This window comes from Zerene cesonia, chromosome 19 (assembly GCF_012273895.1).
Source record: "Zerene cesonia ecotype Mississippi chromosome 19, Zerene_cesonia_1.1, whole genome shotgun sequence".
In the NCBI taxonomy this organism is placed as follows: Eukaryota; Metazoa; Arthropoda; class Insecta; order Lepidoptera; family Pieridae; genus Zerene; species Zerene cesonia.
In genome coordinates, this window is record NC_052120.1 from 9719310 (window position 1) to 9731303 (window position 11994).

The 11994-nt window shown below is 33.7% G+C and overlaps 3 protein-coding genes and 1 non-coding gene across 4 annotated transcripts in view; 2 read left to right on the plus strand and 2 right to left on the minus strand.

The window, feature by feature from the left end:
• Positions 1-1171: 1171 nt before the first annotated feature.
• On the minus strand, positions 1172-5366 carry LOC119834689 (acidic leucine-rich nuclear phosphoprotein 32 family member B-like). Its single transcript, XM_038359137.1, has 3 exons — positions 5151-5366; positions 3554-3743; positions 1172-3063 (listed from the first exon to the last, which is right to left on the minus strand). Exons 1-3 carry the CDS (start codon positions 5253-5255, stop codon positions 3011-3013), a joined length of 348 nt encoding a protein of 115 aa, XP_038215065.1. The 5' UTR covers positions 5256-5366; the 3' UTR covers positions 1172-3010.
• Positions 5367-7163: 1797 nt separating this feature from the next.
• Positions 7164-11490, minus strand: LOC119834688 (DDB1- and CUL4-associated factor 8-like). Its single transcript, XM_038359136.1, has 4 exons — positions 11364-11490; positions 10755-10950; positions 10394-10513; positions 7164-9306 (listed from the first exon to the last, which is right to left on the minus strand). Exons 1-4 carry the CDS (start codon positions 11480-11482, stop codon positions 9157-9159), a joined length of 585 nt encoding a protein of 194 aa, XP_038215064.1. The 5' UTR covers positions 11483-11490; the 3' UTR covers positions 7164-9156.
• Trnae-uuc lies at positions 9886-9957 on the plus strand. Its single transcript has one exon. It is a non-coding gene; the product is annotated as a tRNA-Glu (tRNA).
• A 219-nt stretch (positions 11491-11709) lies between the features above and the next one.
• The window catches only part of LOC119834370 (titin-like), a 49489-nt gene continuing 49204 nt past the window's right edge, over positions 11710-11994 (plus strand). The window contains exon 1 of the mRNA XM_038358713.1: positions 11710-11731. Coding sequence (XP_038214641.1) covers positions 11710-11731 — 22 coding nt within the window. The remainder of the gene's footprint in view (positions 11732-11994) is intronic.

The window sequence follows — 11994 nt, forward strand, 5'->3', positions numbered from 1 at the left end:
CAAATTTAGAAGCATTTTATATCAGTTGTCCTGTTGATTGGTTGTTGTTGTCGATTTATGCCTTAAAACTATAAAAGAATCTTATTCATTTATCTTCTATGAAAAGTAATACTTTTATGATGAAGTAGTGAATTACAAAGCGGATAAAAATTGAAACTATGGTGAGTACATTGAATTCCTATCCTATTAAATTTTAGATTTTAAATCTCGTTTGCTCAATGTTTTAAATCCCAGTCAAACCCAGCCATAATGCAAAAGATATAACATTCTTTAAATTATAAATAGGATTACATTACTCGCTATTATTACTAGTACCTACTATAATAGCTGTACGTGTGCTGCTAAGATTACCGTCGGTCTATGCAGTTAAATATTTTTGAATTATATCAATCGTCAATACACAATTGTGTTAAGTTTCGGCATTAAATTTAGTAGTTCGGCAAAAATTAAGTAGTCGCTCAGGTATACGTTCAAAATATTTGTATTTCCCGCCGAAATAATTTAATAGCACGCCATCTAGCGTATCTTGTGTTTAATGTTTAAAAACGACGTGCTGACTTAGCACGTCGTTTTTTAAACATTTAAAAATTTTTATAATATTTTCAATTCTTAATCATCACATCGGAAAATACAATCGTTAAATTTTGGATGAATAGTAAAAAAACTTGTATTATATGATGGAACAACATCTACAAACGACCTTTGAAATGGTACTTTTATAAAAGCGCCACCTATATCAGATGTAATTTTAATATAAATATTTAGGTGTAGATGTCGTTTCACTTCTAAGGCACGTGCAAAACTGGCTACTTATTGGCTAGACTATTTTACCTAACCCTAATTCATTATGTACCTACTTAAATGGGATAACCTATCGATCTTAAAATAAACTTCACTTCTTTTTCAAATACGCTCGCCATGTAGGTGTATTTTACAAGGTGTATTTTCGTCGTATTGTTCAGATACCTTATCGAAGATTATCAAGCAAAATGGTTTCATTCTTTCTTCGAGCCAAAACAAAGTATTATATCTCCATGCAGGCAACATTCTTATCATTATATTTGCGCATTATGAATACTTTATCTCAGCAGTTTCACGCAGAGGATTTGGCATTGTTTAAGGTTATAATTTGTCAACACATGCTTATAGGATCAAATAAATAAGCGTAGGAAACAAAATAACGTTTTACTTAAAATCGGTTGTATTTACATTTCGTCCATTGTAGAAAATCAATGTGTTCAACATCACAAATAAATAAATCGTACTAAGGTATTCACATTAGCCGTACATCGTACACAATATGCGACAGCTCAATCTTACCATAAAACGAAAGGCGGGACGACGGGATTAATTATAAAATTTCATTTATATTTCAATTTATTTCCAATTTTATTTCAATGTCATTTATTATTAACGTATTCATAATTTCTCCATTTGGTATAAAACGCCAACGGAGAGGTATTTACTAAAGCTGCATGGTTCGATTCACACCGCGTTCTCTTCTAGATGCCAGGTGTCAGGTAAAAAAATAACCATTTGCGATGTGTTATTGTTTAATCGTCCGGCATCCAGCGAGAGACGACAGCGTGAACGGCGAGCAAAATATCTGCTTGTTATAAAATATGATAGAAACGACGCTCGGGCGACAGTGTACGGCTTTGTCATACATCGCCCGCCGAACCGCCACCGGCCGGCGACCGATGGATCGCGCTCAATGGGTGATTTTCCACGAGTGGCCGACGCGTTGCCGTGGCTTGGTAAGTGTCGGTCGCGACAGACGCCGGCGGGGCGGGGGCGCGGGGACCCAAGCCGGTGCGCGGCAAATCGAACGAGGCCACGCGCTCCGCGGGAGGGGAGACGCTGACGCTTCTAGCCGCGCACCCCCCCGCCGGCTCCCGTTGCGTCCCCTCGTAAATTATAACGTACCAACCTACATACTAACTTGTTAACCTAGGAATCTCTTATTCCATTCTTCGAAACATTCAAATACCGAACCAAAGGTATTACCATCCTAATTAAATATGGACAAAATTACAGGCCGGTTTTAGGTATGAAGGCTCGCTATCGCAGCGCGGCGACCGTCGCGCTCTCTTTATCAGTCGTTAGGGGAGCGAGCGGCGGGCGTGCGATGTGCACAAGATAATGGCAAAATTGTGATGTTTTTCTAATAAAGCATTCGTATGGAATACGTATGAGAAGTTTGCGGCGGCTAAAGTATTTAAATGTACTCTGTCGCAACTCTTCAACTCCTTGGACTCATTTCTCAAGATATACAGCGCAAAATAATTTATAATTCATTATTCGTTCCGCAGAGTTTTAAAACTGACGCCAGACCGAGGGTGACTGGGGTGATCTGATTTGTTAGAAAAAATTAAAACCAGATGTACTTGCATGCGATAATCACACTATTTTACATTATTATAAATCTCAGGCTTCACTTACGCTAAATATGTACACACAAACTCTCATCAACAACAATAAAATGAAGGATTGAGCTTTGTGACTTAATCGCTTAATCTATTAAAAATAGTCACGCGGGTATGTCTATACTTCAGTTTAGTATAAAGCTGTAACTGTAGAAAAATATCACAACTTCGCCATTCGGGCTCACAGGCTAACCTAAATACAGAATGGATTCACTTAGAAATTAAGTTTACTTTCAAAAACACATTTGTACATTTTATGACAAAATTCAACAGCATTCTACTAAGTCTTAAAAATATTTGTTGCAACCAGTCCTAAAAATAATGATACAGCATCAGTACCGAACTTAAACGTGGTAAAAAATTGAAAATCTGCACTGGATTTAGACTTAATTACATTCTTGTCATTTAAACAGAGGTGCACCCGTTATAGGTGGGAGCGTAGGCCCCGAGTGTTCTCAACTGGGCTATGCTTGCTGATGGTACGCTGTCGCTTGTCAGTTGGGGCGAGACGAGGCCATAACCGGGCATCACATGCACTGATAACTACACTGTGACATTGTCCTTAAAAAGAAGCACGAGACGTATTACGCGTCATCCTCTTCTTGTTCGTCTAATAGCTCCTCTTCAACTTCTTCATCTGTAACAAACAAATTTTATTATTGCATGAATGCAATTGCAAATTTAAACTGGTTTGTAAAAGTAAACTGAAGTAGAATCAAAAGCAACAACGCGAATACACTCACGAAGTATCAATTAAAAAAAAATACATTAGGAAGTAATAATGAAGAGAATACGACCGTAGTGTGCGTCGATAAAACGACCCTGCGATGTGCGTGTAACTTAAGAATGTAATAGGGGCTAAGTCTAGACTCTAGACGAATCACGAACTTGATAGGTTTCAACGCTATTGTAAACGTCTACATATTAAAAAAAAAAATCATGTTTATCTAATTTAAACAAACAATATCAATTTATATAATTTTGAAACATATCTTATCACGCACAAACATAAATATAAGCTCTATATAATTTCTTAAGTGTGAATACAAATCAAACGCTTATCAACATCATATATTTTTGGCGGCATCGAGTGAATAGCAACGTTACGAAAACAGTTCTGGTTATACCTTCGAGATCGTCATCCTCGCCTTCAATTTCCTCCTCGTCTTCTTCACCTTCCTCTCCCTCTACTTCCTCATCATCATCTTCTCCCTCTTCACCTTCTCCTTCTAGATCCTCATCTTCACTGTGAGGCTCTTCTTCACCACCCCCGCCATTTTCTTCCTTTCGCGCCTTTTTCGCTTCTGTCGCTTTTTCCTATGAAAAATATTTATTTACATAACATACTTGTGCGACATAAAATTGTCTTTAATAATAAAATACAAATGTGCAAATAATCTTGGCTATAGGCCAATTTCAATTCACATTGAACATGACGCTTCACTTAGATTCATAGACAAAAATGCGCCGGCTTACGAGCAAGATAATGAAAGGCAGGTGACAAAGATTCGTAACAATAAAGAAGCGTGGGTAATAAGTATGGAACGGGACAGAATAATAAAGGCGGGCTTGCGTAAAGCTCATTTTTCCTTGGCAACATGGGCGGAAGACGGCCACCCGAGCACAACATGAGCAGTGACGTAGAACGTTTACAAACCGCCAAAATGACACCGAATCAAACTTTCTTTATATGAACACATATATTGTATCATTAACACCTATTAGTCAATACACCGTCTATATTGAAAATGGCAAAATAACAATGTCTTTCATTATAGATAGATACTCAACATTTTAATGCACACGAGGCATGTTGGCTCGAAACTAGGTTACGCTCCACGAAGAAGACTTATTGATTAGATAAAAATAATATTTATTTTTATACTTTACGTACCTCATAGATTGAGGTATAATGGGCAACAAAGGAAGTATTAAATACTTTTAAACACCTACATGCAAATAAGCCGGGTCATTGACTAGTATATATACGACGCTCTTGTGTTTGTAAAATTAATGCTTTGTTAATTGTTAAATGCCAAGAAATATTTTTAAGAAAAGCATTTATTTCATAATAATATTACTTTACTACAGCAACTGGATTATTTAAATATACATTTTACTGGTTTTATCTATGACAGTCCGGCATCTACAATGACATTCACGCGCCGGCCATGTTTCCATATAGTTAGCGTCACGCTACGAACAATCAAGCCAAGCAATACAACTATTGAAAAATAACTTGCGATAAAATCGATATTAAGCACACGAATCATTTGAAGGACTTCATAGATCAATGTATAACATTTGTATTAGCAATTATATCAATGAGGACATGAGCGTACGTTCTCGCGCCATGTTTTTTTTCTGCCAAGGTCATGCCTCCGTATTGAAAACGAGTAAACAAAACCAAAAACTATACAGATAAATACTTATAAGCGTAGATTCATCGAAATTAGTATATTTTACATATTATAAAATTGGAATCATGTCTTGACTGACTCATCGATTACCTCATGCCGCTTAAACGCTTAGAAATTCTATCCAGAAATAAGCCGGCACATCGCGATTCTTGTTTGAGCGGCAAAACGTAATAGGTACTACAATTACTATTACACATAAAATATTTTCTATACGGATAGATTAAGATGGTTAACCTATTTTATAATGTTCAATAAAATGGCGAGCTTCTAAAATGAATACATACTGTTTGACATGTGCACTCACCTCTGCTGCCCTTTTGGCTCCTTTCAGGTCACTTTTAGCGTCTCCTGTTTTCTCATCCCCGACCTTGTCTACGGCCACTTCACTGTTATTTTCATTGGAGCTCATGATTGTTCTGGTTTTATATTAATTACTAATGTTAATAAGAGTTAAGTATACGGTTACTCCAAACCGACGCGCGACTGACTGATCGAGTGAACGGGCGGCGAGACGGAGACGAGTTTGAAACCGAAGATGGCGCGGGCTTCTACACGCCTCGCTTCTGATTGGCTGAGCGTGGCGGCCATTGGAAATTTGTAATCGGCATGTGGACAATCGTTTTAAAAATTAAAAATATTAGGGATAGCTTTTACGTACAAGAAGATGATACTGGATAATTTTAAAACGATCAAAGCTTCTCAGAATGGTAAATTAAATAATGCAAGTAACGAATTTTTTATTAAAAATGAGTTTAAAGGTTTCGTAGTAATAAATTGTTCCAAGATGTTCCGCTACGTGGCGTTAAACAAGACGTCATAAGTCATTTCGAAATAGCGGGAAAGTAAATCTGACATATTTGAGTAAATGCTAAATAGAAATCAAATTATGCAAGGATAGGAAAAAAAAAAGTGCTAATTATATAATATGTTGAATATTGATACACGTTTGAATAAAATATGGGTTATAATCATTACTACTATTTTAAGCGTTTTATAACTCATGCTGGAACTTTTAAGTTTAAATTCTTAAGTGATATAAAATGAAAGGAGCCATAAAAAAACCTTCATTTATCCCAAAATAGAAGGATAACCTTTTTTGTCGAATTCTACAGTAAATCTCGTATACCTTATCACCTAAAATGTATCTTTTATGTAGAAGTTAACTAAAATATAAAGACAGTAAGTATGGCTTTCAACTTTGAGATATTTTTTATATTCGTATAACTACGTAGAAGATCAAAAATGTAATAAAAAAAAGCCAAAATCAGTCTATGCTAATAATAAAAGGACATGACCAAACAAGAAAGATGAAATAAAAATTCCAATATAAAATCTAATATTGATTATATTGTACAGTAAAATGTATATTTGAAAATAAATCAATATTAACTTGAAGATTTAAAAAATTACCTCAAACGAAAGTATACCTACACCAACAAACACTACTTTTGCTGAATCAAATAAGTTCAGAAATGGTGACTAGTAGGTAAATGGTAACAAATAATGCCTACAATTGTTGAATTGATTCTAAAAAGCTAAGCCAATTGCTATTTTCTAATGAAAATTACAAAGAATAGCTGAAAAATGAGTTCCACAAATATCCATAGAAGGGGCACTTAGCTGAGTTAGATTATATATTAAATTTTTCCTCCTAGATATACATAGGTACTTTATTTTCTATAGCTTGCAGGGCCTCACTAACAGTTGTATTTTCTACTAATTAAAAACACCAATACAGTACATTAAAATCATATACAAAATGGAATAAATAATTATTTATTAATTATCTCCAGTTGTCATGCTTAACAAGATGTTAATTCAATTTTGACTATGGATAAGTAATCAATTAATAATATATGCATCACAGAAATACCCACTCTACCTACATATATTTTTTTTATAATTTGTGTAGCTATAAGGAAAATAATAATGAAGGAAAATGTGTGTAAAATTATTAACATTGTTACATAATAACCTTACAATTTTGGTCACAAGTTTTAATAAAACTAAGTATTTGTAAAAAATGGTGTTATAGATATCTAGATTTTTACTTAAACACGCAGATATCTAATAATTTGTGTAGTCCGTAGATTTACTAATAAGTTGCAAATATTTATAGTTGATATAAAAACTTTTACAAGTATTTATATAGCAACTAGCGGCCACCAGTAATTTCTAATAATTATGTTAGATCTTGCATAGGACATAAAAATCAAATCCATATAAGACATAATATTCTTGAGTATTGAGTTTACTTCTTCAGTTACAGAATTCACACTGTCATTACGACTGTAATTTATTTATTAAAACTACACAGTTATGATGTATCAAACATTTATTTTTTTTATATAATAACGATTATGTCTAATGAGTTTATTACTCTATTCAATATTTACATGTTTTCAAAACAAAATAGATATTTTTATTGAACAATACACACCTCTCTTCATATTATTTAACAAAGGGTGTTTTATTGACATAAAAATAAATAAAATCAAAAAGAGATATTCAGTAATAAAAACAAAGCTTTTTAACAAACCTGAATATGGCCTTATTTGTGACGTAACAAACAAATAAACATAAAAGAAAACAAAGAGAAATTTTTTAAAATAAACAATTCAACATTTACAAGAATACAATATACCTACTAATATTATGAACTCATTTTCAACACCAGTAATATACAATATGATGACATATTACGTTTTTACACAAATTCTTATGAATAAAGTGGGGTATTATAAACATATTGGTATAGTTCACAATAATGAAGTTAAGATTATTATTACTATTATGACTATTACAGCTAAAGCTTGGATTAAAAAAAGCTACAGGTTGTGCACTTAACAATGCCACATTGAATCTTTTAACGTATTACGTTTTGGATATAACAAAGTGCTTGGTAGGACATTTTCATCGTACTTTGATAAGGTTATTAAATAATGGCATTATGGTCATTCGGCTTAGATTCTTTCATAGTTCTGACAGAGGTTTTATATATTCAACCATACCTAAATAGAACTAACAACCAATTACAAATGCGTGTATTTATATTGCGATTATTTAATGCACAAACTGTAGTCGAATTTCCTATTGACTAATATCAAAACTTCAAATTAAGTATAGTAAGAACCAGACTAGCCTACAAAATTGGTTTACATAAAAACCAAATACTCAAATATTCAACGTTTATGAGTCGTGTCGTAAAGATTATGTCTCACTCAAAGCTGAATTGCATCAGAGTATTTGGGAAATTAAAAAAATCACTTGGTTTCTGTTAATTTAAATAAAAGATTATGCCTCACTCAAAGCTGAATTGCATTAGAGTATTTGAGAAATTAAAAAAATCACTTGGTTTCTGTTAATTTAAATAAAAGATTATGCCTCACTCAAAGCTGAATTGCATTAGAGTATTTGGGAAATTAAAAAAATCACTTGGTTTCTGTTAATTTAAATAGGAATTACATTTTAATCTAATTTTATTACCATAACAACATATCAATTCTTTGTTGAAATTAAACTACTTTTATAAAATTACCTCCTTGATATCTATGCTTTCAAGGAAACAACTTTAAAATATTTCAATATAAGCATGGTTATACCATGTTTACACAATTAATCACTACTTATCTATTTGCCATAGCCAACTGTCCTATGACATTAATGTTCTACTATATGAAGGTTTAATCATATTGTTTTCATTAAAAAGATTATCAAGATCTTTTGTATCTTTCGTAATCTGACCTCTAAAATGTTTAAAAGTTAGTGAGAGACATTAAAAATCCGACAGAACGTGGAATATTACAATTATTAGTACATATATCATGTGTTTTTTTTATTAGATACACTTAAAATTTTTTGTTTGGAAATTTGAATATTTTCAGTCCATTTGGTGATTCCTTTTCCAGATGACGAGTGTTGCAATTTTTTATCACATATTTTACTTGCAAATTTCAAGCTAACTTTTAATTAGTTAATTACTAATTCCGCTTTACGATTCGCCTTTTACAATTTTTAAATATTTTCACAGAGCCGTTTAATTTTACATATTGTATACAAACAAACTTATATAACAATCGAAAGGTTTTCATACATTTAGAATGCCAATTCAATTGCATATACTAGATGCTAGAAGGTGGTGCACACGTTGCCGTCGAAACGCAGGTTTCTGTGCGGCGACTCTACATTCACCTCGCCGGTGATTGTAGAGTGGCTCTACAATGGCTCTACGCGCGCTCTAGCAACTAGTAATAGTTCGCGTTGCCCATGCCCAGGCCGAGTATGGTGAAGCGCGAGTGCCGGTAGATCTGCTAGAAGGTGGTGCACGCGTTGCCGTCGAACTCTAGGTTGCCGGGCGGCGTCTCCTCGTCGGCGAGCGAGCCGCGCCACGCGTTGTAGAGCGTCGGAAGGAAGTCGGTGAAAATGGGCGCCCGGTGCGTCGCCGCGTTCGAGCGGATTATCTGCAATTGTATGCAGGTGTATGTTATGTTGCTTTGCGGATGAAATGTTTCTTTCCAGATGATTCAAATGTTATTGTTAAAATTGAGGTGAAAATATATTTTTATTTAAGTCCTGCGTCAGATTGGGTGATATGCATCTAAATTATGTAGACTACGAGTCCGTACAAGTAGGGTTTTCGGTCATGGGCGTGGGGATTGGGGTGAAAATCAAAAAATAACTTATTTTAGTTTATTAAAAAAGTTTCTTCTAAGATGATAAATAATATATTACTACATGACTAGCACCGCGTCCAGAGGTTTTATCCGCGTAAATATTTTTACCATTAAAATACAATATATTATAGCCTTTATAATAATAGCCTGGACAAACAGATATATATTTTTTTGGTATATGAATCGTTATTTTAATCAACCCAACCCAATTTATTTATTGATATAGATTCTATCGTATTTAGAATTAATTTTCAATAAATAGCACGTTTTTTATGAATATTTACCATTTTATTAATTTTTTCGTGATATCAAAAATGAGATAAAAGTCGAAATAGCTAGATCATTTATTTCGTTGTCCAATATATATCCCGTATGGTCTAGTGGCTAGGATACCTGGCTTTCACCCAGGAGGCTCGGGTTCGATTCCCGGTACGGGAAATTATTTTGTTATTTGAAGATAGATTTTTCTTTAATTTCACTTATTTGTGTTATTTTTAGTACCGATTTTGCGATAATTTTGAAATTAAAACGAGAAATAAATGGACATTTTTAAGATTTCAGAAAAGACTACTATTATACTGAAAATTATGAAAATAAGCCCAAAAATAACTTCTGTTATCAACTTAAATTTAAATAGAAACAAATTTGTTAAAATGGTAAAATATGTGTTAAGGACAAAATCAAAAGATTACCTATTCGACAATTTGAAATATATAAAGATAAAAAACAAAATAACATTTACTCGAAAACTCAAACTCAAACATTTATGTATTCAATTCTTATAGAAACACTTTTGAATCGCCATAGCATATTTCTAACATTTACCACCGTTTCGGAAAGCAGTGTCTACAGAGAAGATCAAAAGATATATTACCTTCTCCAGTCCAGTAAAATCAGGTCCAGATTGGCGTCTCGGCATCCAAATTTTGATGTCTTTGTCTAGTCCACTTGTTGCCATGATGGGGAATCGTGGGTGAGGCTCGATGCAATTTACCTGCAAAGAGAAGTCTTTTTTTATTAAAGAACAAAAAATTAAATGATAATGCCCCTAATTTTACACAATAAATGAAAAAATTAAGAATGAAACAGACCATTCATCGTTAATTTATCCATTTGTGCGTACCAAGTTTTTAATTTGTTATCGAAATGATTAAATTTTTTCCCTTGAGCAGGTAGTCTGCTATAACAAACATCAAAAATATAGCTTGTATAGCCTAAAAATAATAAGAACTCACCACACCATTCTGATCCCCCTCCGCCCATTGGACAATGGCCTCCGAATGTTTCTCCCATATGTATATGTGGGCGCAATCCGAACCGGACACTATGTACTCACTGCGGGGGCCAAAGAAAGACACACCCTTGAACGTGGCACTGTTCCTGTGCCCGCTGTACTTGTGGCTGTAGGTCTGCTTAAGGTCCGGTGCATCCCTGTAAGAGATATAGCTTTATTGTCATAATGATAGGTATTTAGTAAGATTGATAGCAAGATAGGTACGGATATATTAATAATTGTTTCTATAGACATCTAATTTTATCCCGTGGTTTCACTCGCGTGGTACCTACAGTAGCCTATCTAAGGCTACTTTTTACCCCGGTTTTACATTATCCTAACCTGATTTTTTTTTTACCCAATCAGCTGTTTTTGCGGGAAAGAGTAAAAAATATTCATCGATTATAATATTAGTAGAAAGTAAAAAAATAAATTATCATACTGCTCTTTCTTAGCGAACAATGGAAAATTGTATATACTTTTGTAAGTTTTTTTTCATAGACGGTGATAAAATTTTCAAGCCATCAGAAAAAAAAGGAAAAAAACACCAAATAAACGTATCAAAACTCACTTATCATACACATCCAGTTTAGAATCAAACAAATATATATTCTCATCGTTATATGAGCCCAATATTTCGGATCCGTCGTGGTTATACACCGCGCACGTGAGGTGCAACATGGCACGCATTCGAGCTGGTATCTGAAATAATTGTGTGCAAAATTAATTAATCAACCACCATAATTAAAAAAAATTATAATTAAACAAACACCAAAAAAAATTGCAAAGACAATGCAGAGCATAAATTTAATTTTTAGTTTTATAACATTGAAATGCTATATAAATAAGAAATTTTTAAAGAATAAATGCATTTTGATCACGAGGCGGTATTGGAACCCGCGTCATTTTGTTGAACCATGGCAAAATTACTCGAGCCTCGTAATAAAAATTTTATATTATTTAAAAATTCCTCAATGCAAAAATGTTACTAGTCCCATTTTTCGCACACCTTATAAATATCGACCATTATAACGATTTTACACAATTTCCATGTTCAAATTCAAACTTCCGTCATTTTTCTATATGTATATAGGACCAAGCGAATTTTCGTACCCATTTCATACATTGCCTCGGGGTAGCCTAATTCCCTAGAGGCCGCGTCCCCAGGTGGCGGATAGGGGAATGCCCTATGGCTGAACAAA

Bases quoted from the DNA above. Each gene is read 5' to 3' on its own strand.
- LOC119834688 (XM_038359136.1), bottom strand. From the start codon at position 11,482: ATGCGTGCCATGTTGCACCTCACGTGCGCGGTGTATAACCACGACGGA. The intron at 10,514-10,754 runs GTGAGTTCTTAT...TTCTCTTTGCAG, and splicing joins AGGGGGATCAGAATGGTGTG to GTAAATTGCATCGAGCCTCA. The intron at 9,307-10,393 runs GTAATATATCTT...ATACAATTGCAG, and splicing joins ATTTTACTGGACTGGAGAAG to ATAATCCGCTCGAACGCGGC.
- LOC119834689 (XM_038359137.1), bottom strand. From the start codon at position 5,255: ATGAGCTCCAATGAAAATAACAGTGAAGTGGCCGTAGACAAGGTCGGG. The intron at 3,744-5,150 runs GTGAGTGCACAT...TATTTTTCATAG, and splicing joins GAGCCAAAAGGGCAGCAGAG to GAAAAAGCGACAGAAGCGAA. The intron at 3,064-3,553 runs GTATAACCAGAA...TGTTTGTTACAG, and splicing joins CGAGGATGACGATCTCGAAG to ATGAAGAAGTTGAAGAGGAG.